Below are 27,366 nucleotides of genomic sequence, written 5' to 3'. Positions count from 1 at the left end.
CACACTCACAAAGCTGCATGAAAAGCTTCGGCCTGTCAGAGATGATTTGGTCATCCAGCCAGTGAAATGGGTGAGAGCAGTGAGAGAAGAAGAGGCTCTGTGCAGCATGTTGCATGCTTGAGGGAACATGTGTGTTAATGCACTGCAGTGACTTATGTAACTAAAAAACACCATAGAAAAAACCCTTTTTATAAACTGCCCTAAATGGACCTTCTGGGTGGCACAAACACAAAGTAACTTTTGACATGAGCTTTAACCTTTACTGGACATAATTACTTTTTATGTTAAAGTGATGTAGTGGTTGCTATTTTGAGATTACATAAGGTCTTAGTTTCCATGATGCCACATTGATTGTTGTCACTGTTCATGTTGCTCTACTTGTTACATAAACAAAGCATGTTGAAGAATTAATGCATAGAATGATCTGAATGTTGTGGAAAAAGACAGTTGACAAATCAAATTCTTTAACTTTGTAATGTTTTATTTAGTCAATATTTTTTTGAGTTTTAACAGCTGCACTGTGACTCAGACATACTGAAATAAGACATGTTAGGCCACAAAGGCCTGTCAGTTCAATGTACTCTGTGTGTGTGTGTGTGTGTGTGTGTGTTTGTAAGGAGGATTGGAGGTGGACTAGACTACAAGGTGCTGATTGTGCACATCAAGTGACCTCATGTCTGCCTTTGCTGCCAAAGTCAAATGAAAACACGTCAGTATCTACAGACTCTGGGAATGAATTAGAAGCTATTAGAAATACGGGATTCGTGATAAGCACATTACCGTGCTGCAATGTTTATTTTGTTTTGAGTGTACATCAAAGTCTATAAGATTAAATAAAGGTACAAAAACAATGAAAGACTGGTATTTAACATCAGTCTTTAAACGATACAGTGCTGAAGTATTTTGAGTCCTGTGTTGTGGTTCACACTTCCTCCTGACCTGCAGCCTTGATGGGAGCTCTGGCCAGCCTTAGTTTCACTCCTGCAGGGCCTGAAGCACCTGTTCTCTCTACAGACATCACCTGCCCGATGAAATGCTGAAACACAAAGTAAAACACCAGCATGTGTAATTCATCAGTGAGTATGTCTCCTTGTTGTTCTGCACAGCTCTGCATCACCAGCTGGTGTGTTAAGACCTTGTAGATACATTAGAAATAATGTCACTTCCAGCTGTAAGAGGATTTAAAGGAACAGTTCACCCCAAATCAAAAATACATATTTTTCCTCTTAGCTGTAGTGCTATTTATCAGTCTAGACTGTTTTGGTGTGAGTTGCAGTGTGTTGGAGATATCAGCCGTACAGATGTCTGCCTTCTCTCCAATATCATGGAACTAGATGGCACTCAGCTTGTGGTGCTCAAAGCGCCAAAAAAATAAATTTGAAAGCCTAAAAGCAATGTCTCTTTTTAGAAATCATGACCTGGTTACTCAAGATAGTCCACAGACCTTGTTGTGAGCAGTTTCACAGGTGTCTGGCAGTAACATACCTATACAGCGGAGTAGAGACTAATTTATGGACTGAAGATTTGGAGACAAAGAAGACTCGCCAAGGGTGAGTGTCCATGCGCCATAGTGCTCCACGCCGCAACATAACGGCTTACCGGCGACAGAGAAGTCCGACTCCAGGTCTAGTAATTTCCTCTTTCATTGGCGTCATGACTGCCCAGTAGTACCTGGACAACCGAGGCACACAGGCACACAGGTATGTGGCGTGTCAGAGGAGAAACGAGCTCTCTCTCTGTGTGGCAGGTAACGGCCCACAAACCTCACCGCACTTTAGGGACTGTTCGTTACTTATGAAGGGACCACCGCACTTTAGGGACTGTTCGTTACTTATGAAGGGACTGTCAGGGGAGGAGGTTGGCTGGTTTTATTTTATTTATTTATTTTATTTTGATCCCCCCCTATGTTAATCACTTATTGATGCTGTTTTTGAAGTATGAATAAGTAATTTATTCCATTAAAATATCATTGATGTATTATAGGGAAGTGATTTATCTTTTTATAAATGACAAAAGGCACATCTGCCTCATTTTTGCTGTGGTATTGTGATACTACTCAGAACCGTGATACTTTCACTGGTATCGTACCGTGGGTCCCAATTTTGGTACCGTGACAACACTAGATGTCACAACCAGTCGCGCAGTGAGGCGGCTCGGGTGCCGCTTAAAAAAGTGTTCCCCCACTTTTGGGAGTGGGGGAACACTGCTCTCTCAGAGGCCCAAAGTGTTCCCCTACTTCTAATTTTACAAATTAAGCACTGGTTATTAGTTCGGCTAAGATAAGTCTGCAAAGGTATTGTCACTGCCATTGGTTTGCCTGATATTAAAATAAGACGGAGCTAGCTAACGTGTGCGCGTGTGTGCATGCATAATTGAGCTACAATTCTTAGAAATGTTTTAGCTTAATATTTGGACAACCACCGTCATTACAATAAATTAAATCTGTAGTCATTTAATACTCACAGGCCTACATTCAGCAGGCCTATATTTTGTGCTAGAGTGACGCTATGTCATATGAAACATTAACCATGAAAATTAACCATGTCATGTTAGCTTGTCGGTAAGGGGGGTAAATAGTGCTCCAAATTTAGGCTAACGTTTAGCATGGAAAACAGGGCACAAGCAAGGGGTCCCTTGTTCTCTTACTTCAAGATACCTGAATGAAAATGTTTTCGTATGATAAGCGTTACCCCTTTACAGACACATCCACTTCACTCTAATCCCTTGCAGTTTTGTGCAAAACCCACGCGGTTATTTTGCGTGCGGTATTTATGTAATTTCGCCTATTCTATTTTATTATTCCTGCATATTGGGGTCCTTAAACAGTCTTACAGTTAGATAATTTGGGGCTGACTGGAAAGCTGTGACTCTTGTGGAGTCACTGAGCCCCATGTATTCATGTGTGTGCCATATGTTTACACTCTTGCCTCATAATAGTCATCATTGCAGTAATTTCACTGTATAAGGTGAGCTGTTTTTGATATTTTATACAGGTGAATCGAATTGAATGCCTGCTATTGACGATGCAATAAAACATCCATCGGTTAAAAGTAATTAATACTCTGAGTAGTTTTTGAGAAGAGTACTTTGTACTTTTACTTTAGTATTTTTTAAACACCAGTACTTTTACTTGTAATTGAGTACAATTTAGGCAATGTAACAGTACTTGTACTTGAGTACAAATTTTCAGTACTCTTTCCACCTCTGCCAATATCACCAAGACTTGGAAACTCACACCAAAACAATTTAGAGTGAAAGTAGCACTACAGGTAGGAGGAAAAAATAGGCTATGTATTTTTTTTATTTTGGGGTGAACTGTCTGAAGTGAACTGAAGTACATTTTTCACAGCCTCAGCACACAAAATTAACATATTAGCAATACTTACTTCCTCAATGATGATTACTTCTTCAATGATTACTTCCCCCAAGTGCTGAGATTTCTGGCTCTTTTGTGAACCGGACACAACAAAGTCCCCCAAATTACACTGCAACTCATTTTGATGAAGTGGATGTGCACTGCCTAAGATATTTTTGCAATTCCTCCTTTCTGCCAGTAGAGGTCAGTAAAAGTCTGATTACTTCTTGACAGGAAAAAAGAGATTGAACTAACTTGCTCAATATACTGCTGGTTTTATATCCTATAGCCAAAATGACTGACAGTGTCTTAACATATCAATGTTGAGTGTCAGAGAGAGACCTTTTTATGAAGAACTGCAGCATCTTCATGCTTTGGTTTGGGTCTGGATGATTCAGTGTATTTCTCCCTCTGTGCTTTCACTTCCTGTGCAGGCAGAAAAACATAAAATCATTCTTCTTTAAAGTGATTCTTTGGAACAGCAGTAATGACTTGAGGTTGTAACTGCAAATGCTTAACATAAACCTTCAGGATCTCATGATTTGAAGTCCTGGAAACGTAACTGTCCCATGACTTGGCTGTGAGCTCCTGCTGCTTCCAGCGAGACTTTATCTGCAACACAAAGGCAAATAAGCGTGAGTCAGAGAGCAAATTATGAAAACAAGATGTCTGCTGTGTCTATATGGAGTCCCAGAGACAAATTACTCTCGGTGACAATATCTAGCAATGTAAATTTACTAGAAAGCAACAAAAAAAATGCTTAGAAGCTTATGCAAAAATACCCTACAGATGGTGTGCAAGATTTTTTCCAATCAAGTTTGTGTGGTAGTTCACGAAAACAAAAAGGATTCCTGAAAACACAGCATATTGCCCACAGCCAAACACATCTTCAGCTGACTTTCACACACTTTGTTTGGGTTTAGTCTTTGTGATCACTGAATTAAACCCTCTGCACCTCTGTGTACACGAGCTCCTCCTTGTCGATGTCATCCTTCTCCAGCTGCTCCAGAATGCTGTTTTGTTCTGCTACAACCCTGCTCGCCGTATCCTTTGAGACCTTATGGACTGTACTCAGAGCCTCCTCATCAGGGGTGATCGGCCTCACACCTTCCAGACTCAGCTCCCTGCTGATCTCTTCCCAAACCTCACTGACCTACAGACAGAAGCTTCAATGCGTATTGTGTTTTGTATTAAAATTACCCTTTAACATGTTTGGAGGGGATATGTTGATAATTTTATAATTTAAATAAACACCAAAGAACATTTTGTTACATATTTGTCTCTGTGGCACTGACACTATCTCTATTTGACTCATTTTACTTCTTAAAGTAACACATACACTACTTTTTTTAGCTCTGCTGTCAAAACTTAAAGCTCGTAGGTAGAGAAGTTAAATGTGATTACAATATCTTATCTATCAAATTATTCTGATGGTGTAAAAATCCTGATGGAAACTGGTACTAGTACAACAGATTTCATATCTAGCACTGACATTTTCTTTGCTTAATAGACTGTGGTTCTACCTTGAAGTCCAGATATCTCCTGATGATGCTCAGGGTCACATAATCTTTTCCTGACAATCCAGGAAGGCCCTGAAATCCTGCCAAAGTAACATATGGTTATTTTTTACAGCATAGTGTTGCAAGAAAATTATTCTCTCTTCCTGAGTAAAGCTTTCATAAGTGCAAGTGTGAATGAATCCATTGGTTTTAATATTTCAACATGCTACTGTATATCTTGTCTGTGTTTATTGGGGTTATTGTGATTGGTCTCTAACATTTTTTTTTTGCTGCTCTCTTGGCCAGGACTCCCTTGATGAAGAGATTGCTGAGCTCAGCAGGACTTACCTGGTAAAAAATAACTTAGATAAAATAAATTTTAAAAAGTTCAGCATATATCGCTTTTTGAAAATGTACTATAGCCTAATGCTAATTTTGACTAGCCTCGACTGTCATACTTTCCTGTTTATATCATTATTGTATTTTGCACTATAGTACTTCATAACTTAATAGATAATGAATCATATATTGACCTGCATGTCAAAACCACATCCACAGAGTATGAAAAGATTGATCAAGACATTTTAGCTAAAATTAGACTGTAAATGGTATAACAGCAAAAGCTTTGTACATCTACCACACATCCAAGACTATATAATAAAAACAGCATTATCTACATATTAACAGATGTATTGTTTGAATAAGTGACACTGTATTTACTGGTGTAACTCTTAAAAATCTGCTTTACCAAGTTTGCAGAAGATGAGGTAAATCTTTGACCGCAGGTTTTCTGAAAGCTCCAGCACTGCTGCACTTGGTGTTGTTGCAGGATATGACAGCTGAGTGTCCTCCTGGTGGTAATGACTGAGGATCGGCCTCTGGGGATCTCAAGGTCAAAAGTGAAAAAGCAGATAAGAGGAAAAGACATATGAATATCAGTTTTATTGTGAAAAAACTAAACAGTGTCACTGTAACTTTTAGAAACTTTGAGGTTTTATCAAACAGGATAAAACAGTGAAGAAAAAATGTGCTAATTTTGTCGTACTGCTATTAGCAGATCCTTTGGTTGGTGTGTGTTGGGCCCCTAACTGACAGTATTACACACTTTGTCCTTCACTTTCTACAGTGTTGCAAGAAGAGAAACCACCTGACATCCTTAAAACCGTTCAGCGAATGGCTGATGCCTGCTGATCAGTTTGACAAACCAAAACCTACCTGAAACATCCCAGCCTCACTGCTCTGCAAACTGCCACATAGTGTTTAAACTCAATTCCTGTCACTGCCTCCGCCTTCATCAGTCAGCCTGACCCATGGCTGTTACCTTGTCACATTGTCAGTCACCTTACCTGATCCATATCTTAGACTCCCTTTTTACTTTTTCTTTTTAAAAACAGAATGACTACGTTAGGGAATGAGAGGAAAGTTAAGGGCTGATATTTACTCACAGTCACACCTGTTGGTCTCATGTTCAGACACTCACTGTGATGATGTGACGGATAAGTGACTGCCATATTTTATAGATGTAAACACGTTTATGTACTTCCTCAAAGTCTTGTCATTGATCATTGCTGTTTAAAGTCTAGCTTCAGACTGACCTGTGATCCCTCCGTGTCTGGTTCGGCTGACTTTCAGCTCCTCCTCCTCGTCCCTCCACAGCTGCAGCAGGAGTCTGGGAGCCGTCTGACCGCCAACGTCCCTCCAGCTCAGGATGTGAGACACAGTGTTTGGGTTTTCACATAACTCCAGCAGGGTGGCAAGGACAATGCAGTGTACGCATCTGGGGCTTGACTGTGTGAGAGAGAGATGCCCAAAGTATTCAATATCAGTGCTTTACATTTAAGTGCATGTGGACACACAAATAGAATAAAGACAGGGGAAGTCAATCAGCTACTTACCCTGAGTAAATCCAACACAAGAGACGCCCCACCTTTAGCCAAAAAATAATCTTCTGTGGTGTAGCAGCCCACAATACAAGACCTGATGGGACACAAACTTAAGTCAGTTGTGGGGAATCAGTCAGTAAGTTTGTTCACGAAATTCTACAAAACCCTATAGTTACACTTCATGTGTTTTGGGCTGAAAAAGTATAAAGTGTAGAAAGGTATAAAAGGTGTCATGATGACCTAAATGATAGAGGTCAAGAGTTCAAGAGGTTCTTAATGTAATATTAGAGTAAGAGCTTCATATGTTCTTTACTTTAATTTGGTTAATTGAGGGTGAAGTTAATTATGATACAAGTTTTTCTAGATAAAAGAAAAACTTTACCCACAAAATGACCATTTATATATCAATTCCTCACCACGTGTTACATTGAATTTATGGAAAAAGTTTGCTTTCTCACAGGCCTTCACAGTGAACAAAGAATCCAAAAAGGTGAACATTCTTGATGAATTGAAATAAACAGGGTATGTATTTCAACTCGTGCAGTTTTCTTCATGAATTCAAGGTAACACTCGATGGGTTTTTGATATACAAATGATAATTTTGTGGATAAAGTATTTCTGTAAATACAAGTTAAAAAAACAAAAAAACAAAAACAAAACATCATTCATCCCCCTCTTAAATAAACTGCACTTTTGTTTGAAAAATAAAAATGAAGATAAGAAAAAACACCAAAGACATGATCTCTGTGTCCTCAACAATAACTACATGCCTGAATGCGACCAAGACTCGTTATGGATTAGATTGAAATCTGATTCCTGAAAACATGAGGACACAAGGCCAGTGTAACAGCCAGTTAATACATCAATCAGTCAAAGGATGCTGAGATTTAGCTGAACTGACCGCACACAGTCCACTGTGGAGAGGATGAGCTTATTGTGTCCCAGACCATTGTAGAAATTGTTGCAGCCTTTCCTCAGGAAGTGAACTGCCATCTCAACTCCCTCTGATCCAAACAGCTCCTGTGGAACAACACAACAGGACTGTCAGCACGGCGATATTGTACAAAACTTTAACTGAAAATGTAATGTTGTGATTCAAGCATCATATTATTTAGTATTTAAAATTGCAAGAAAATGGAATAACAGTATGTAATAATAATTTTTTTTTTCACTTGAAATGCTAAAGCAAAAACATATTATTTATGAATGTGTTTCTATGTTTTGTGTTTAGAATTTGTAACTGTCTTTCTTTTGCACTAATCTTAACAGGTATTGTTTTATTTCTTAATGGACAAAAACTTGTCCATCTTTCAAACTAATCTGAAAGATGCTACGATCACATAAAAGTCATATAGAGGCTTTAAGTTAAACTTCTTGGCTGTCCACAGTGACTTCTGTAATTCAACAGGTTGTAACAAAGTGTTTTTGTCAGGGTCATCAGCTCAGTCTTACCTTTCTATGCATGTCACTCTCACACAGCGCTGAAAGTATCAGTTGAATATCTGACTTTATCTCCAGGGTGACTTCATCCTCCTCATCAGGACTTGCTTCCATCTGCATCAAAATCCCTGAGAAAATAAACCACATATGTCTGTAGTGACCATGTTTATTAATAAAAATGTTTCTGCTGATGTTGTGCAAGTTTTAATTAAATTTACCCAAGAGCTGGTTGATAACTCCTTGATCACAAAGGTCCTCATTGACTAAGTCTTCACCTGAAGACGTCACAGATCTCAGCACTCTGATACAATGTCGCATCTGAGGCTTCTTACTGCCTCTTCCCCCTGAACTGTGACTCTGACCAAAGAAAGGATCTGGAGGAAAGATAATAAGTATCCTGTTGTTTCTGGAGGACTGTAACAACACAACAATTTATCATAGTTTCTTCTTTTGAAAACCTGTTAAATAATTACTTCTAACTATGTTACATTTTTGTTTTTAGCTGATCCACATTATCTAAGGGTGAGTGTGTAGGGACTCAGTGTTTTGTTCAAGGGCACTCTGACAGGTCCCATGGATGTTGGTGTTTGACCTCTGACCTTTCAGATACAGGACTGGCTCTCCGAAGCCATGTTTCGCAGCATCCTTACCTTGTGCAACACACCAGTCCAGCAGGAGCAGCAGACAGGAGTTTCCCTGACAAGTTATATAGTCATCCAACATGAGCGGAGCGATTGTGGAGAGTGTGGCTAGCGCCTGCAGCTGGAGCTCCTCCTGCTGGACAGGGGACCACTGACGTGAAGCTGAGTGCCGCTCAGATGAGGATGCAGGCGGACTCACAAGCGTCAGAAGAGCAGGCGTAACTCTTTCCTCCTTATACAGCTAGGAGAAGAAAACATGGAGGGTGTCACATTTAGACTCTTCGTGACAATTACTCAAACAATATGAACTGAGTGTGCGAATGACCTGCAGGGCAGCTGAGTCCTTTGACATTATAACCAACAGATTCAACAGCAGCTTCTTCATTTGAAAATCTTCGTTATTGTAGGTAAGCTTGAGGTTGCGGACCAGGGGGTTCTGACTTTTCACTGCAACATAAATGAAGCATTTTGTTGTCAGGAATACTGATAAATAACTCAAATTTAAAAATGAAACAGTGATGTATAAGGAAAGAGTGGCCTCACGCTCTGGAAAGGTGACCAAAGCTACGAGCTGTTTGGCAAATAAACTCTCCTGAAAATTAGAAACACACGTCAAGCAAACATTGTGGAACAAGTGAAACATTTTGCAAACCTTCTAAATATAGCAGTTATGAGTCTTAAAGAGCAGCAGCATTGTGTTTCCATTATACAGTTACCTATCCTGCACTCACATTAATCAGAGAGTTGAGATTTTCAGTGATGAGAGTTGTGATCACGAGCAGATCATTTCTGAGTTGGAGGTCAGAATGTCGGAAACCGCTAATCAGCTGGTGAATAAATGCTTCTTTCAGAGATCTAATGAGCAAAGAAAGAGAACGTAATAAATTTGTATCTATTTGTACAGAATGAGAGTGCAAAAGTATTCAAATTTTTAGAGAATGGAAGATTATTAATTCTTGACTCATATATGTTCCTATAAGGAGATTTAAATTTTAGGATTCTATCAATTTAAGGATTTGTCTTCCTCAAAGAAATGAAAAGTCATCAGTGAAGTCAACTCTACAAGCACATGCTGTCCTCATCAGGCACCTTTGAAAACATGTTAAAGCCACAGGGGACACCTACATGACACACTCGATGCTGCTGAGCTGAGCAGTGGCCTCCTTGCTGCCTTTCTCCAGTAGGTTCCAGAGGATTTCGGAGGAGTAGAACAGGACCTGACCGGAATGGTCGGGCTCGTTCATGTGGAGACAGATCATCTCTGCTCCACGTGCATTCAGTATTAATGCACAGTTCATATCTGTGTTTGTAAAATGATATGCAATTAATGTGACCAATGATAAAACGATCCATTGACCTGCTGACATTGACACAAGGACACTTAAAAATCACTGTTTTGATTGTTTGTCTGATTATTTGGTCATTAGATGATTTATGTTCTTGAGAGCTGGCTACTTTATCTAATGAAGGAGGTTGGACTGACATGTCTGACAGATCCCCTCCTACCTCCGTGGATCCAGATTAAAATCAGTTACTGACCAGAAGAGCTGGAGAGGATCTGAAGTGTCTGCAGGAGCTGCAGCTTGATGGCAGGCTGGTTCTCCAGAGCGGCCATGGAGAGGACCAACGTCTGAGCCAGGTCACTGCGCTCCAGCAGCTGTAGCCTGTAGCCTGGAGAAGTTGGCTGGAGCCCTGCAGAAACACATTTATAAAATAAATAAATAAATAACAGGTGTGAGCTACAAGAAACAAACTCAAGAGAAGACAAGATAAAAAATAATAAAACAGAAAGAAGAAGAAAAAAATACATTCTTGTTTAAAAGTGCCTCTTAATTGAAAATCGGAAATCAGGGAAACAACAACACCAATGACAAAAAGTGATACATTAATAAAACAGAAAGGAAAACTCAGTTAAGAAGAAAATTAGGACACAGGAAAGGTAGAATAGCAGTTTTAGTAGAAAAAAATGAAATGAAAAAAAAAAAAACAGATTAAAAAGACATCAAATTTAGAGCCTGACATTTCTGGAAGCAGTGCAGTTAAAAATGTAATGAAAATATACAAACAACTGTGTCAGTCATGGACAATGTTGTTTGAAGAAGAGCTGTTATTGATCCCCAGAGGGGAAATCCAGGTTGAACAATAAATTTCACACACAAAACACTGGCTGCTGGTACAGTAAAGAACTAATTTCAAGTATTACTATTTGTTTCCAAGACCCTAAATGGTATGGCTCCTAAATATATTTCCCACTTGCTCACTACTCAACCAGATCCCCAAGATGTTCAAGCATGTGACGCCTGAATGTACTTAGAATTAAAACTAAATCAGGTGAAGCTGCATTTGGTCCCTGTGGTGCTTTTCTCTGGAACAAACTGCCGGATAAGCTGAGATCTTCTGCTTCCGTATCTTCTTTTAAAAGCAGTCTCAGAACACTGCTTATCTCTGTCTTTTGGTAGTTAGTGTCTGTACTGTAGTCCATTTGTAAGTGCTAACTGTATTCTATGTATTATTGTGTAGATTGTAAGGCTTGCTGAAAGGTTATCTTATTTACATATATGTTTTTCATCTCATTTGTTTAATGTTCTCTATGTTTTACTGTAAAGCACATTGAGTTTACCTGTGTATGACATGTGTTGTACAAATAAAATTGAAATGACTTGACAACTGTATTCGGCAGGATTGATTAGTCAAAGAAAGAAAGAAAGAAAGAAAAGAGAGAAACAAACACAAAGAAAAGACAAAAAGAGAAAAACAGACAAAAAGAAACAAAGGCACAAGCATGCCACCACAAAAGCCATGAGAAAACCTCACTCAGTGAAAGTCTAGAAAATCGGTTGTCAGAGTGGAAAGTCCGAGGCTTTGGCTTGATGAAACCGGCCATACCCTCAAGCAGCTGTTTAGGAGCCACACAGCTGTAGAATGATCTCACACACTGAACTACGTGCTGTCTCACTTCAGCATCTGACATCCTCATCAGACAGCCTGCCAACAGAAACACATCTGTCAGAATCACTCGTCATCATCACTCCTGTCTTGAGAAATTGATGTCTTCTTTAAAGAACAAAATTAGTATATAACAATGTAATAAAAATAAAGAAACCTAGGTAAAACTACATAAGGGATTGTTATGATTGCATAAAAAGGTTTGGTCACTGCATTTCAAGTCCCACAAGCATGTGAATGCACCAAAAAACAAAACTAAACAAAACAGAAAAACGCAATGATAATGTACCTATGACACAAAATGCTGAGTAATCTCAGAAACCATCAACTAACGATGATAAAGCCTTTAGGGGCAACAGCCAATATTTGCCAATTATTAAAGCCAATATTACTGGGAGATCCAGTGTAGTCAGCGAATATCTGGGCCAAGACTTCCTCCTCTGTGCACCCTTTATTTTGGCCAATCTCTATTAACAGATATCTGCTTATGAACACAATTAAATATATTCAAAAAAAGCTAATATAAAGCTAACTTGTTGGCAGGTAATGGCCGATGGGTTCTGAGATTGCATTTCGGCCAATGTGTTCTGCTTCCTCACAAAGACTGTTGCACAAATGAGATTGGTCAGTACCACTTGGACTACAAACAGAAATCAGAATGTTTCTGATATCAAAATCTTGTCCTGTTCCTTACAGATTCTGCATACATACACAGATACTTGTTTATAGAGTTTAGGTGCTGAGTGCCACAGACGGGGTAGTAAAGTCGTTTAGTATTGAGAAAACTAATGCATTGCTTTTGTTTCTTTGTGGGATTGTTTGACAGTAAGAAAAAATATAATAATGCCAGCCTTTCCCTTTAAATTTCATGTCTTCATCTTTATTTTCATAACATAAGCAAAGGATGGAAATAACTGGCTGCTAAAAGGGGAAAAAACATCTACAAGCCTATGGAGTGTTATTGAAAATTGTAAATTGTAATTTGATGTAAAACTGTGAAATAATAAGTGATTTGTATACCCAGGTTAGAGAGGAACTCTATGACATCCTGAGTGTAGTTCTGCTCATCAGATACTTTCTCCTTCAGGAAGGGAAGCCTGAGAAAAGCAACAGTGATGTTCAGGTGATGTCACAATAAAAGTACAACAGTCTTTTCCATGTATGAAATATTTGGGTTTCTTACCTACAAATTTGAAGTGCCTCACACAAAATGGGCACATATTCAGGGTGATCAGTCACTTTCTCAGCACAGATGTTGAGTATTTTGCCAATGCCTGACAGCTCCTTCAAAAGCTTGAAATAATTTAAGAAGTACTAACATTTTGGTGAGGCCTATGTGGAGATAAATCCCAGTGGGAGGGTAAGCGATGCAGGAAAGAGTCATCACAATAACTGGGGCTATTTTTGAACAGGGAAAATGCTGACAGACACAGTGATACAGATAAATTAGAGCCTTGGGAATGACGTTTGGCTCTGTGTTCCGGTTGCATGAGAGCAAATCTAGTTCCATCGCTGTACCAGGGACAGTAATGAGGAAAATTTGACAATCTGCTGCAGTGTGTGACACATGAGAGAAATTTATTTTGGAAAAGAGAGACACTTTCTGGAAAGAGAAGCCTGCGCTATCAGAAGTGTACGTCAAAAGACTGAATCCAGAAAAAGGATACAAAGCCAATCTGGCTTCTCTTCAGTAGTTTCTTCAGCACAAAAAGATGCCTCTCCTTCAAGTTAGCCTTTAGTACAAACAGAATGTACAGTTTAATTATCTCACAACTTTTAAAAAAAATGTATGATGACACTAAAGTTTAACTTACTGTCAAAGGATCTTCAAGAAGATGAATCACCTTACTGAGGTCAAGACTTTTAACATTGACCTGTCGAGAAATTACAGTTTAGGTCGAACTTGACACTGTCTGTCTTCTTTACTGACAGACAAAATCAAATTTGTCACAAAAAATGTCATTTTATAAATGTATTGTGCCTATTCTGAAGATGTGACAAAGCATTTTGCATTAAAATATGCAAACATCTCATGTAATATTTGGTTGCATGTCCTCTAGTCCTTTTTCAGTTATTTGGCAAGCTACAACATTAAAATGCCTCTTAAACATTTATTTTATAGAAAAACATTTATGAATACTCTCGCCCGATGTCAGCTGGGATAGGCTCCAGCCCCCCCGCGACCCTCAAGAGGATGAAGCGGTTAGAAGATGAATGAATGAATGAATGAATGAATGAATATGTTGCTAGGTTTTATCATCCCTTCTTGTTTGCTACTTTAAATTAAGTAGTATATACACATGTATGTATATATATATATATATACACATATATATATATATATAAAATCAGGAAGTCACATTGAGATCAAGATCTCATTTACAAGTAAGACCTGAGTACAAAGTGAAATAAATAAATAAGGTGATAATGGTAATGGGGATAACATAGATATATGTAATAAAATAGCAAGAATAAAATACACATTCTAAATATCCTTGGTGTAGCTTTAAAAAGGCATAAAATACAGGCATATTAAATAAAACTATATGCAGATATGTAAAAATATATATTTACGAAGACAACTTCATGACATTATAATTTATAATGTTATTTACAATTATAAATTAATGCATTCTGAAATATCATTTGCAAAGGCATAAAATGATAAAAACTCAAGCATACAATGTCAGACAGTTACACCTAAAATCAATGGAACCTATAACCAATTTTTCAAATTGCCTTATTGATATCATTGTATCAAGTTTCAGTCTACTCTTTAAATATCATGTTATTGTTGTTTTATCGTTGTTTTGGTTTTTATCTGCTGTCTTTTTTTCAATAAGCACTTTAAAACTTTTGTCATTGTTCAGAAAAGTGCTCTATAAATAGTTATAATATAGTGTAACAACGACAGAGCCCATGTTGGCTGCATAGTAAATAGTTACCTTTGTTACATTTTTCTTGATACATTTATTTAAGTAAGATTTTGAATGAAAGAGTTTCAATATAATAGAGTATTTTCAAACTATGATATTGCTATATTTACTCAAAACTGCACCTACCTCTGCCTCTGTAAACTGATTAATTTTAACAGAGAACAAGAGGAGACACTTCAGCAGTATAATACGCTATGTTAACCCTACAAAGACAGACTGTTACCTCCTGTGAACGCTGGTTCTTATCCGATGCATGAATGTCAGGTTTTCTTCTGTGCACAACTTTTCTTGAATCCATGTCCAAATGTTGAGAAACTTCTCGCTTCAACGTCTTACTTTAAAAAAATGTCGGTTATTCTGAATTTTGCCTCATGAGCTGTGGCTCCAGTTGGGTTAACCGTAAGTCCAGAATCTGTTATTAACATAAATAATAGGTCCAATTTTACTTTCTAACGTCGGTGTTTGTTTGCCAATAACAGCTCGAGTTGTTTAACGTTATAGCGACGAAACTCCGAGAAAAATCTGCACAAACTCTCCGTTTCGGCTCCTTTTGACGTCGCACCGAGTCTAACGACTTATAACGTTACTACCATTGCCATGGTTACCGCGTAGTACGGCGAGCAGCGCGGCCCAAAATGAACCCTATAACAAAACGCCCATTTCCTTTCGAATACAGGAAGTGGTATTCTCGCAACAACAGCGCATTGATTTCCCCCCCACAACAATAAAAGGGAGGCGAATATCAACAATTAAAAACCTCTATCAGAAACTCACACAAACGCCACTAAATCACCGGGGCTTAAGGAAACCTTACAGTCAGTCATGCTGTCGGATGCAGGTCAGTGTTCACAACGCGCTGCTAATCATTGCTACATGCTAAATGTGACAGGCGGACATTGTTTGGCTGCTTTAAAGAGCTTGGTAATGTGTCGCCACATTTGCTGTGTTTACACAATTATTAATCTCGTGTTTCATTCGCTTTGGTCTACTTGTAATTAGTTGCGTTGATAGGACACATTGAAACATCATGTTATGTCCTAGAAAGAGACGTTATCAGTCACAACAAAGGCCTCATTTCAACTGAGCTACATTGCACTGTCCATTGTTAAAAGATGTATTGTTGACACTAATGTTTAGACTACTCCGGGAATGCCTCTGGTGCTCGGCGAGCCAAAAAGAGGAGCTCTGGGGAGTCCCCGGGGGACGGCCAGACCCTGCGTTCCTCTGGGAGGCAGATCAATGTCCGGGTGAAGCGCACAAACAATCCTCCACCTGGACAGGTAAACTGCAGCATGTGTGTTCAACCTGTCTGCCTGCTGAGCACAATCATGTCTCATGGTTCCTACTGGGTCCTCAATGTTATGTCAATTTGTTTATTCCCGAACGATCCTGAGTTTTTCAGGCAGATACTGATATTTGAGAGTTTAGACAAGCCAATGACAGTACATCAGCTGATATTTATTTTTCCAAAGATTATTTAGGGGGGCATTTTGGCTTTAAAGGTCCAGTGTGAGGAATTAGTGCCATCTAGCAGGAGAGTTGGAGACTGAAGGAAGCTGAAACTTCTTAACATGTTAAGCATTTAGAGGAAGTGGGTGACTAATGCAATAAAGCAAATGGCCTTTTCTAGAACAAGTGTTTTGTCTGTCCGCCCTGGGCTACTGTAGAGGCAACATGACAGATGCTGTGGAAGAAGACCTGCTTCCAAGCCCCCAGGAACATTGGCTTTGAAGCCAATTTTACATTGTGGCCACACATCTGATTACAACTTTTGAGTCAATCACATGATGCCCTGGGGCCCAAAAAGACTTTTCCCCAAAGACTTACACAGTGAAAGAGACATCTGTAAGTCAGTGGATACATTTTTTTGTGAGCATCACAACCCCCACGAAATGACTCGTTTCACTATTGGGATTTGAGCAGTTTGGTCTGATAACATTTCAAAGGTGTATAAGAGCTGGGCCACTCAAGAGGGCTAAGCCAGAAGTTACTTGCTCAGCCGCTCTAAGTCACTTGTCCAAAAGAAAGGGGCACTGTTGTGGTTTACAGGATACTCCGCTCAGTTGTTAGGCTATAGTGATATAAGAAAACATTTTTGACAGTTTCCCTTTTTAAAGATTTATGACCAATATACGTACTAAGAAGGAGAGGGAGCTTAAAGTTGAAGAAATGTCCTTCTTTGGTGCACCAATAATGAGCCACAGTGTCTTTTGTAAGCGTTACATGTCATTCCCTACACTTGTTCCTCCCATTTCCTGTCATGTCTCTACTGTAGGCATTAAAGAATCCCCTTCAATCTGGCCCCAGATAAGAGGAAGAAAGTGGATGATGTAATGGAGACACTGTCTCAAAATTACCTTTGGCATTTCTGTACTTCAGTTTCTTGTTATTTGTCAGCTGATTTATTAGCAGGTACCAATACATTGGAACAAAATTGGCTAAAAAAAATGTCTTCAACTTCAAAAAACAAACCTAACCTGCTCCTGTATTTCCTCTATAAACCTGATGTTTGCTTAACATGTGATTGTTTGTTTTGTTTCTTTCCCTCTCCTGTCTTTTGTTTGGTTTCTGTCAGCATGTCGGAACAACAGTGTTGTGTTAAAAGAGGGGATACGCTGATCAAACTTTTTCCTCCTTTTCCCCCCAAATTTAAAGTCTGTTTGACTGTTTGGATCAAGGAATCTCCAGTATAAAGTTGAGCTCTGTGGTGATTTTCTCCACACTCTCTTTCAGAGCAAAAGAAAAGCCACAGACACAGAGGAGGAAGATGACCAGTCTGAGAAAAAGTACAGAAAGTGTGAGAAGGCTGGATGCTCTGCCACATACCCAGTTTGTTTTGCAAGTGCATCTGAAAGGTAACATGTTTCTTGGTATTATATGAATCAGATCTTAACTCAGTCACTCTTCTTTTGAAATAAAGATTGTTTTGAATTCCTCTGTCTCTCCTCAGGTGTGCTAAAAATGGATACACATCTCGCTGGTATCACCTGTCTTGTGGTGAGCATTTTTGCAACGAATGTTTTGATCACTACTACAGAAGGTAAAGTTGACAGAACAACTACTCTCACAACATTAATAAACAAACATGTTTCAGTTTTTCCCATGGTGACATTTAAAGCTCTGTTGCAATCAAGGCAGCAAGATTAATCTTTTTTTTCTTTTTCGCCCTTTGCAGTCACAAAGATGGCTATGAGGTATTTGCTTCGTGGAAGAAGGTTTGGACTAGTAATGGGAAAAGTGAGCCCAGTCTTAAAGCTTTCATGGCAGATCAGCAGCTACCATACTGGGTAAGAATGGGCATATATCCTGGTTCCTATCAAATAGTTTCGCATGGTTGTTGTAAGTTCACAAGAGTGTTCACGGAGTGTCAATTTGCATCCAGGTGAGAACAGTCATGCTGCTCCTTTTCGGGTATTTACACTCATACCTGGGATGTGTCATTATGGATCCTACAGCATGCTGTGATTGGCTAGTACTTTTCAAGTTGATGCATAGGGGTCGGAAGTGGTCAGGATTAGGGCAATGAAGTCATGGTTAGGGCTAGTACTAGCCAATCTCAGATATTCTGTGAGATTAAATTGGTAAATTTACAAAAACAAACTCACAAATGTACTGTGGAGCTTTCACACAGGAGACTGGGGTCCTGTGTGAGTGAGCTTATTATTTTTTAGACTTAGTTGTCTTATTATTTCAGTTTTTAGGGCATATAAAACTGCTGAATACATACTGTGTCCACAAACTTTAGCAGAATGTCTGAATTGACCCATTCATGTTCATGTCATACTTCAGTGATGCAAGACGCCCAGGAATATACACCTGAGTTTAAATAGCTACATTGGGTATTTACACTTGTGTGTAAATGGCACTATTGGCTACGGACACCTGGATGCAAATAGTATCTGCCCAGTGTTAATTGCAATATGTTTGTTTCAGGTTCAGTGTACTAAACCAGACTGTAGGAAGTGGCGTCAGCTAACCAAGGAGATCCAACTCACTGCTTCCCTAGCAGCAACGTACCGCTGTGGAATGAAGTTCAACAACATCAAGGTAAACAGGAAATGGAAAAAGAATCAACCAGTCAGTCACATTCAGCTTTTTTTGTGATGATGATTTTGTGTCTTTGCCTGCAGAGTGAAGGACCGGACCAGTGCTCCCAACCCGAGGACTTGGTAAGACAGTGATTTGTGTATTACGTGTTTGAATCATGGCAACTATCACAAAATGAAAGCCTTGCTTCATGCGAAGACTGAAACAACGACAATTCATTTGAATAAGTTCCCAAGAATGGATCCAGTATGTGTGCCCTTGAACCACCTTTGATGACATGCATCCTCTTTGATCGCATGCTGTTTTCATTCTTGCAGAGAGTGGCAGAGGTGACTGACAGCTGGTGGCATTCAATGTTGATTTTGCCGCCTTTATTCAAAGACAGTCCAGCCAGCCCATTCCTCGCTGCCTACTACCCCGACTGTGTGGGGATGAGCCCATCAGGCTCTCCCAGCAACATTTCTCTGTCTGAGCTGAGGACAGATCACTGCAGAGCCGTCCAGCCACAAAGTAAGTCTTTGGGTATGAGAGGAGAGAGATGCAGCTACATGATGCAGCTCCTAGACTTGTATGAGAGAAGTACATGATGAGTGAGAGAGAGCCATTGTTTATTCTTGTTCTCTGTGGACGTAATAGGGCCATTGTAAGTAAAAAAACAAAACAAACAAACAAACAAACATGAAATTACAGAGCTAGGTGGAGAGAGTTACATTCAGAAAAACATGTAAAAATTTCTAAGATTAAAGTCGTACATTTACAAGAAAAAAATTAATATATTTTTTGAGATTATTAAGTCATACATTTGCAAGAAATTATTGGAAAAAAGTGTTTTTTTAATTTTATTTTTTATCAAGGAACCACATTGCTTTACTTGGCAAGGTTGGATCAACCTCATCACACCACAGATGATACTGGTTAAGGGTCCAGATACACCTGGGGCGGCTGGATTGCAAAGTGTAACTTGATTAGGTCATCCACTGCAGGGATTATACCACAGCAAATGGTGGTGTTGGTGGTGTGATGAGGTTGATCCCACCTTTCAAAGTTAAGTGATGGGATTTGTTGCCAAAAAAAACAACACATTTTTTCTGATTTTTTTTCTCACAAATTTGTGACTTTAATATCAGAGAATTTCTGTTTTTTTTTTTTTTTTGCTCATGGAAATTTATGACTATAATATCAGAGAATACATTAAGTTTTTTTTCTCAAAATTTACCTCTTTAATCTTTGAAAATCTAAGTTTTGTTCTTGGACTATTACCCTCCCTCCCTGGCTCCATATTTTCTTCTTTCTTTTTTTTCACCTACAATGGCCCTAATATGCCGCTGTATTGTAAGCCTCCTATTTAGAGACAATAGCCTGTGGTGTTGTAATCATGATTGTATCCCTCAGTTCCAGGCCTGTGTCCATACTTCCAGCCCTTCTACCAGCCTAATGAGTGTGGCAAGGCTCTGTGCGTTCGTCCGGATATGATGGAGCTGGATGAGCTTTATGAGTTTCCGGAATTTTCCCGAGATCCCACCATGTATTTGGCTTTGCGTAACCTTATTCTGGCCTCCTGGCACAAGAATTGCAAGGTACACTGCAAATAACAGTGACTTACAAAAACTGCATGTTTTTCATGTTTTCACCTTTAAGACCTGGAATATACAAAAGGAATGATAAGACTCCAAAATCGCCACACAGTCAGAACAATTGACAGTGTTTCCTGTTTTTAAAAAGGAGGTGCTGACTTCCCAGAAATGTGCTCTGCACATCATTGTACGGGGCTTGGTGCGAGTGCGCTGTGTACAGGAGATGGACCGGGTGCTCCACTTCATGACCAGGAAGGGCCTCATCAACACTGGTGTGCTGGCAGTGAAACGGCCTCTGCTCCCTGAAAAACATTGCTCTGTGAGTGTCCTCATCTTTGCTTAAAGGGGCCCTATTGTGCTCATTTTTAGGTTCATTCTTGTATTTTGGGTTTCTACTAGAACATGTTTACATGTTTTAATGTTCAAAAAACAACTCGTTTTCCTCTTACTGTATGTGCTAGAACACCTGTATTCACCCTCTCTCTGAAACAATCTGTTATAGCTTCTGTCTCTTAAAGCCCCACGTCCCAAAAAAGGCCAGTCTGCCATTCATATCTCATTATTTGAGACTTTGGCCACGTGTAATATGAACAACTGACATTTTAACAGTGTATATAGTGTACATAGTATACTCACAGTGTCTCCCACATCTGATCTTTTTGCAGAGGAACGTTATCATAATCGGTGCTGGGGCTTCAGGGCTGGCTGCTGCACGACAGCTGCAAAACTTCGGCACTCAGGTAACTGTCGAGGGCTCAAGTTAGTTGCTGTCACACACCTTCGCTGATCTCCTACTTTACCCTGTTTGCTGGTCACAGTGCTTTCCCTTTACACTCTTTATTTTCATTGGTTTACAGGTGGTGGTGCTAGAGGCAAGGGAGAGAATTGGAGGTCGTGTGTGGGATGATACTTCTCTGGGCGTCACTGTTGGCCGAGGAGCTCAAATTGTCAATGGTTGTGTGAACAACCCCATCGCCCTGATGTGTGAACAGGTATGATTTTTTTAAGAGCTGAAAAGTCTGTAAAGAATTCTACATATTTGTGCTGTACATTAAACTGATTTTGCAAATGCACTGTCTTGTGGCATCTTCATACGTGACTCTAGAATTTTTATTCAGGACTCTTCACTCTTGTGTTGCAGATGGGCATCAAGATGCACAAGCTGGGAGAGCGATGTGACCTCTTTCAGGAGGGGGGGCAGGTCACTGACCCGGCCATTGACAAGCGCATGGACTTCCACTTCAATGCCATCCTGGATGTGGTGTCAGAATGGAGGAAGGACAAGTCCCAGAGCCAGGACACACCGCTGAGAGGTGCTGAAGCTTTTATATCCCCAAACACAACATGATTGTTTTAATCTAAAGTGTGAGGTTCACTGAGGTTCAGCTTTTTTTGGCTTTCAAAATCAAAATGTAGTGATGATGTTTTGTGTTCACATTTAATGCTTTTGATAAGAAATATTCTATCTCGGTGAAAACTGTCACATAGCTGTTGTGGATAAGTCAGGCAAGAACAACTCCATTGCTTTCCTTTTGTCTTGCATAACCAGCTGACAACTTTGCCTTTTTGTGCAGCAACGATAGCAGCCATTCTCATGTCTTCCTACAAATGTATTTACATATAAATTCCAGATGTCATGGCTGGGCAGTTCACAAGTGTGAATACACACATTGCAGGTTAGAAAAGTAAAACAGAAGTAGTTTGTTACTCAGCAAAACTGTTTCCGTAATAAAAACATCTAGAACAGAATTTCAGTGTTTAGAGATATTTGACCTTTTAGTTTTGTGCATTTTATCTCACAGAAAAAGTCCAGGAGGTGAAGAAGAACTTTCTTCAAGAGTCTGGAATCCAGTTCAGTGAGTTGGAGGAGAAAGTGCTTCAGTTTCATCTCAGCAATCTCGAGTTCGCCTGTGGAAGCACATTAGACCAGGTGTGGAAACTAACACACTAAAGGGCTTCACAATTTTGTGTTGTGTCTTAAGTGTCTGTTGACACCAAAAACTTTTGATGAGGAAAATTCAAACTGGTTTATTGTTATGAATACATCCCACATTTCTGCCTGTTGATGTAGAATCAGAAAAGCAATCACCAAAGCAGATGACAACAACATTGCATGTGTCTGTGTATTTAAGGTATGGAGTCATTGTAACAGAAAATTATTCAGTCTTAAAGGGTACATTTGGTAGTTTTCAAACTGGACACTATTTCCCATGTTTATGTGTTTAAGAGACTAATGGGTGCAACAATTTTTGAAGTTGGTCTATTGTTGAGCAAGACTGCTGCAGACGGCAGTCATGAAACAGGCTGCAATGTAACCACTCAGGGTATGTTCGCACCATCAATGTACGTCCACGGAAAGTGCTTGTTTTTGCTACTGACAGGCTCAGATTGTTATTTTTAGTGTCTGACAACATTATGGAGAGAATCCATACAGAGAAAGACCTTTTTGTTAATGAGTAAGATCCTTTTTGTTTAACCAGAAACAGCCTTGAAATCACCATCAAACCCACCAGACTCCATTTAAATAAATAGTAACTTTAGCGTGTATAGAGCCAGCATATCTTCACATCTAACTGGGTAAATTAACAGTTTATTTCAACCAAACACAGTTGGGGATTGTTAGAATAGCAGAAAGATGAACCAAGAGAGTTTTTGTTAGTTTTACTTTGTTTCTGTCGACTTTGAAAGAAGAGTATTTTACAGTAAAATTGCTGTTTATTTTAATGGTGTAATGTGGGTTTGATGATAGAGATTTTGGGGCTAAAAGTCTGTTTCTGTAGGGATCCTTTCCGTAATATTGTCACACACCTAAAATAATAATCTAAGCCTGTCAGTAGCAAAACAAGGACTTTTAGTGGATGTAAACTGACAGTGTGAACATGCCCTCAGTGCTTACATTGCTGCCTGTTTCACAGCAACCAATACTGGACCAATTTCAAAAATTGTTGTCTCCACTGGTCACTTAGACACAAAAACATGGAAAAAAGGGTCCAGGTTGAAAAATACTGAACATACCCTTTTGAAAGGAAACATTTTAAGAGAACTCTGGTGACGTGTCTGCAGTTTGCACATATTGTGACATTTTGTATGTGTGTTTTGACAGGTGTTTTCAAGGAAATTGTGATGAAAATGTTCTCTTTTATATTTGTTTGTAGGTATCAGCAAGATCCTGGGACCACAATGAGTTTTTCGCCCAGTTCTCAGGAGACCACACTTTACTCACAAAGGGCTACTCTGCTTTACTCCACAAGCTGGCCGAGGGCCTCAACATCCACACAAAGTGCTCGGTTTGTATTTCAGTCTTTTAATTTCAGCTGCTACTTTTACCTTTCTTACACTACATTGAATACAGGGATAAACCCCAATGTTAAAAATCAAAGTCAGATGTACATTTTGTTTTTCAATTCCAGGTTCAGGCCATTGATTACTCAGGTGATGTTGTCAAAGTTACCTCCTCTAACGGGTCCCAGTGGACAGCACAGAAGGTAAAAACATGTTCAGAAATGTTTTAAAATGTATATCATAATTTCTGTCATTTCAAGACTTTATCCTAGAAAATGTATCATGTCAGACAATGTAGGATGTGTACGGTGCTAATTAACACATTGAGTTTTTACACCCTCTCCACTTTTAGGTTCTTGTTACGGTCCCATTGACTTTGCTGCAGAAGAACTTCATTCAGTTCAACCCTCCACTTCCTGAAAGGAAACTCAAAGCAATCCACAGTCTGGGAGCTGGTATCATAGAAAAAGTGAGAACTGTTTTGATGTTGAATTCATGGTGGTAAATATGTACAGACCCCTGGATGTTTAATCTTAAGGCAAAATAACTACAGTGGCCAAATAGAAAGTAGCTTCCTTGTAGATGCTAAAATCTTATTCTATAATTACTTTTAGATCGCTCTTCAGTTCCCGTACAGATTCTGGGACAACAAAATCCAGGGGGCAGACTACTTTGGTCACATACCACCAAGTCCTGACAAGAGAGGCATGTTCAGTGTCTTCTATGACATGGAGCCACAGGTTTGTTTTTCCTAATTTTTATCTACACGGCAAGACAGTATCTCACTGCGAAGCATGTCTTATTATTGAATACTCTGGCGCATAAGATACCTGTTTCTACCAGGGAAGACAAGATTGAACCACAGTGAACAACAAACAATGAAAAACAGTCATGGCTGCTAGTGATGAAGACAGGAAACAAATGTGTGCGGAGAAAGCCCCTGTGGTTGAGACTGCCCACGTCAAGTGGATTGACAATGCTCAGTAACTTAAGGCACCTCATTCATTTATATTCGTATAATAAATTTGGAAATGTCATTTAGATGAGAAATACAGAAAAAGAAAAAAAAAAGTTTTTCATAACTGTCAGCTTATGGTGGTCAATTTGACCTGGACAAACGTGATCACTAAAAGAGGTTCTACTTTATTAATGTTAAATACAAGCCTAACTACAAGAACAGTACTTATTTTGAGTGCTGTCAGCAGCATAACAAAAACACAGAAAATACAAAAACATGTAAAGATAAAGGAGCAGTAGAGGACAAAAAGAGAAGGACATTTCTTGATTTTACATTTTGACCACATCTTGATTATAATGTGCATAATGCTGTCTTTTGTGTGTGTGTGTGTGTGTGTGTGTGTGTGTGTGTGTGTGTGTGTGTGTGTGTGTGTGTAGGGGAAGCAGGCTGTCCTCATGTCTGTCATCACTGGTGATGCTGTACCTACTGTCCGAGACATGGAAGACAAGGAGGTGGTGGATGAGTGCATGAAGGTCCTGCGTGAACTTTTCAAAGAGCAGGTAATGTTGTCACAAGGTAACTGATGAATTTTGACCAGTAAGACCACCAATAAAAGCAATAAGAAGTGAGGCACAGAAATGTTGTTTTCAACGTAATAGTCCCAGGAGCTAAAGTCACTTTTCAAATTAATATAGACCCCTGAAAAGTGATGGCTTGTAAAGACATACCTTTTTGCTTTTTTGTGATTGTAAGTAACTTAGTACTGTGTGACTCTGATGTTTGAATGGTTGTTAAAAAGGAGATGTAAACCTCCACCATGATAGGTCTTGGACCATCAATTGAACAGAACAGCTATAAAAAGGTATGGGCTAAGAACTAGTCCAGGAACTAAACCTAGACCCTGATTCCTTCAGACTAAATGCAGGTAAAATCCCTGAGTTCCTAAAAAGGCTCTTGCTGTATAAAAACAATCAAAACACATGAAGTCAGTACTTTATGTGGCACATTTTCTATTAACATCAAACACACCTGTTACCTTTTTATCCATATTTTTTCCAGATTTTCTTGTATTTTTATTTATTTTTTTTTATTACTGTTGTTGTTATTTACCATCTGTCAACATTTACAGGAGGTCCCAGAGCCGCTGAATTTCTTTGTCACACATTGGGGCAAAGACATGTGGTCCCAGATGTCTTACAGCTTTGTGAAGACAGGGGGAAGTGGAGAGGCCTATGACATCCTCGCTGAAGACGTGCAGGGAAAAGTGTTCTTTGCTGGAGAGGTAATGCTGTCTTTACCATTTTTTAAATCAAATGTGTCTTGAAATGTCTTTAAGTGAAAATGAATTATTTTTTGATGTGGACAGAATTATTGCTGAAAAGCTACTGATCATTTGGAGTTTTCCCCACTGAAGTTTCCATATTAACAGGCCTTTTCACAGTAGACAAAGAAGATAAAGCACAGGTATCTCTAATAACATTAAAGATGGCTCCGTTCTATTCAACTGTCACAAACAGTGAGCCATGACACTGTAAGAGTGAGAAGCATGCACAATAAGCATGCACAATACCAGGACCCTGAAGCTGAAGCAGCTGAAACAGAAGTTAGCTGTCGTTAATTTTATTCATCAACTTACTCATCTTTATGAAGTTTTCAAATTGCAGACTTTAAAACATATTTTCGCTGTTTTTCAATTGATTTGTTGTTGGTTTTTGTTACCAGGCCACCAACAGACATTTCCCTCAGACTGTGACGGGAGCATACCTGAGTGGGGTCAGAGAGGCCAGCAAGATGGCTGCCATCTGAACTCTGTCAGTCCCTGAGCACTCACAAACACCAGCATGGACACACGGGTTGCACTGAGCAACAGACCGTTAAACAACCTGGACTCCATTACCCTGAACTGCTCCACTCTAAACGATATTTCACTGTACTGTGACGTGTTTGATCAGCAAGACGCTGTTTGTCACTCTCTGATAGCGGGGTCAAGTCGGGCTTTCCGGGGCCCTGCTCTATATGTTTTACACAACAGAAGCGCTTTATTATTTATATCAAAAATCCAGCTGGTAAAACGTTTGTTGGCGAAGAAATGCAAAAAGAATAACAATGCATGAATAATGGATAATCCCTGTGCAGCTCTGTCTGGGTCTGCTGTGCTGGAAAACAGGATGTTACCTTTAATTTGAGTGTAATGAGTGGTGTACGTAGCACTTCTGTGATGAAATAGTCAGATTTTTTTGAGAGAGAGATTAGGGTTGCATGAAACATTGGTTAACTCTCAGTTGTCTAATCATGGTTGGTACAAAGGGTGAAGTGAAATGGGAAAACGGTGAGATGTATAGTAGAAATACTTCTGTGGTAGCACTTTTGATTTAAAAACAGTAAGAAATTAAATAAAAATAGTTATGTGTATGACAAGATGAATTCTCTGTAGGACTGAGTGTGATCAGAAGATTGTCCCCTTACTGTCTCAGGGATGTGATCAAGACAACGACACCTAGCAGAAAATGATAGAAGGTGATAATGATTGTGATTGGTTGACATGGATTAAAAAAACAACAACCAAAGGAGGAAATAAGCTCTCCACGTTTCTCTTTATTAGTTCCTGAACAATGAGGTTTGGGAACAGCACAACACTGTCCTCACTTTCTGTGATTAATGTTGACTAATGAAGCTTTACATGTCATGTCTCTGTCTGGATCTGTACATCTCAGTGATCATGTCCTGTTTGTCCAGCATTACAGTGTTTGAGTATTTATCTTGTATGTGTGTAATAAACTGAGCTATCAACTGCCATACTGACCA

General features: G+C 39.2%; 2 protein-coding genes across 3 annotated transcripts; one reads left to right on the top strand and one right to left on the bottom strand.

Annotated features, from left to right (window-relative positions):
- Nucleotides 1-530: 530 nt before the first annotated feature.
- On the bottom strand, nt 531-15,266 carry LOC126383635 (cilia- and flagella-associated protein 69-like). Of its 2 annotated transcripts, none has more exons than XM_050034207.1 (23): nt 14,924-15,266; nt 13,579-13,638; nt 13,432-13,497; nt 12,948-13,057; nt 12,785-12,861; nt 11,633-11,803; nt 10,358-10,510; nt 9,944-10,118; nt 9,550-9,673; nt 9,362-9,410; nt 9,144-9,265; nt 8,828-9,059; nt 8,396-8,551; nt 8,190-8,305; nt 7,639-7,757; nt 6,750-6,831; nt 6,450-6,642; nt 5,603-5,740; nt 4,879-4,955; nt 4,311-4,508; nt 3,881-3,967; nt 3,698-3,781; nt 531-1,036 (listed from the first exon to the last, which is right to left on the bottom strand). In XM_050034207.1, exons 1-23 carry the CDS (start codon nt 14,996-14,998, stop codon nt 923-925), a joined length of 2,778 nt encoding a protein of 925 aa, XP_049890164.1. In that variant the 5' UTR covers nt 14,999-15,266; the 3' UTR covers nt 531-922. The 2 variants fall into 2 exon arrangements, with proteins under 2 accessions (XP_049890164.1, XP_049890165.1); XM_050034208.1 differs by having other exon boundaries at nt 11,705-11,803.
- Nucleotides 15,267-15,362: 96 nt separating this feature from the next.
- Nucleotides 15,363-27,354, top strand: LOC126383636 (lysine-specific histone demethylase 2). The gene is made up of 21 exons (XM_050034209.1): nt 15,363-15,538; nt 15,838-15,980; nt 17,434-17,555; nt 17,651-17,740; nt 17,876-17,987; nt 18,634-18,747; nt 18,831-18,869; nt 19,065-19,257; nt 20,140-20,324; nt 20,470-20,640; nt 20,987-21,061; nt 21,179-21,313; nt 21,463-21,634; nt 22,124-22,251; nt 23,477-23,608; nt 23,732-23,806; nt 23,956-24,072; nt 24,218-24,343; nt 24,999-25,121; nt 25,691-25,843; nt 26,284-27,354. Exons 1-21 carry the CDS (start codon nt 15,523-15,525, stop codon nt 26,365-26,367), a joined length of 2,505 nt encoding a protein of 834 aa, XP_049890166.1. The 5' UTR covers nt 15,363-15,522; the 3' UTR covers nt 26,368-27,354.
- Nucleotides 27,355-27,366: the final 12 nt, after the last annotated feature.

This window comes from Epinephelus moara, chromosome 22 (assembly GCF_006386435.1).
Source record: "Epinephelus moara isolate mb chromosome 22, YSFRI_EMoa_1.0, whole genome shotgun sequence".
Classification (NCBI taxonomy): domain Eukaryota; kingdom Metazoa; phylum Chordata; class Actinopteri; order Perciformes; family Serranidae; genus Epinephelus; species Epinephelus moara.
This window is presented reverse-complemented; position numbering and strand designations above follow the sequence as displayed.

What these genes read in the sequence shown, in the direction of transcription:
- LOC126383635 (XM_050034207.1), bottom strand. Translation starts at nt 14,998, where the DNA reads ATGGATTCAAGAAAAGTTGTGCACAGAAGAAAACCTGACATTCATGCA. An exon ending in AGAGAAGCCAGATTGGCTTT is followed by an intron (nt 13,058 to 13,431) that starts GTATCCTTTTTC and finishes AATTATTTCAAG; the next exon opens with CTTTTGAAGGAGCTGTCAGG. An exon ending in GGAGATATCTGGACTTCAAG is followed by an intron (nt 4,509 to 4,878) that starts GTAGAACCACAG and finishes TTCTGTCTGTAG; the next exon opens with GTCAGTGAGGTTTGGGAAGA.
- LOC126383636 (XM_050034209.1), top strand. An exon ending in TGAAGTTCAACAACATCAAG is followed by an intron (nt 18,748 to 18,830) that starts GTAAACAGGAAA and finishes CTTTGCCTGCAG; the next exon opens with AGTGAAGGACCGGACCAGTG. An exon ending in CCCAGTGGACAGCACAGAAG is followed by an intron (nt 23,807 to 23,955) that starts GTAAAAACATGT and finishes CTCCACTTTTAG; the next exon opens with GTTCTTGTTACGGTCCCATT.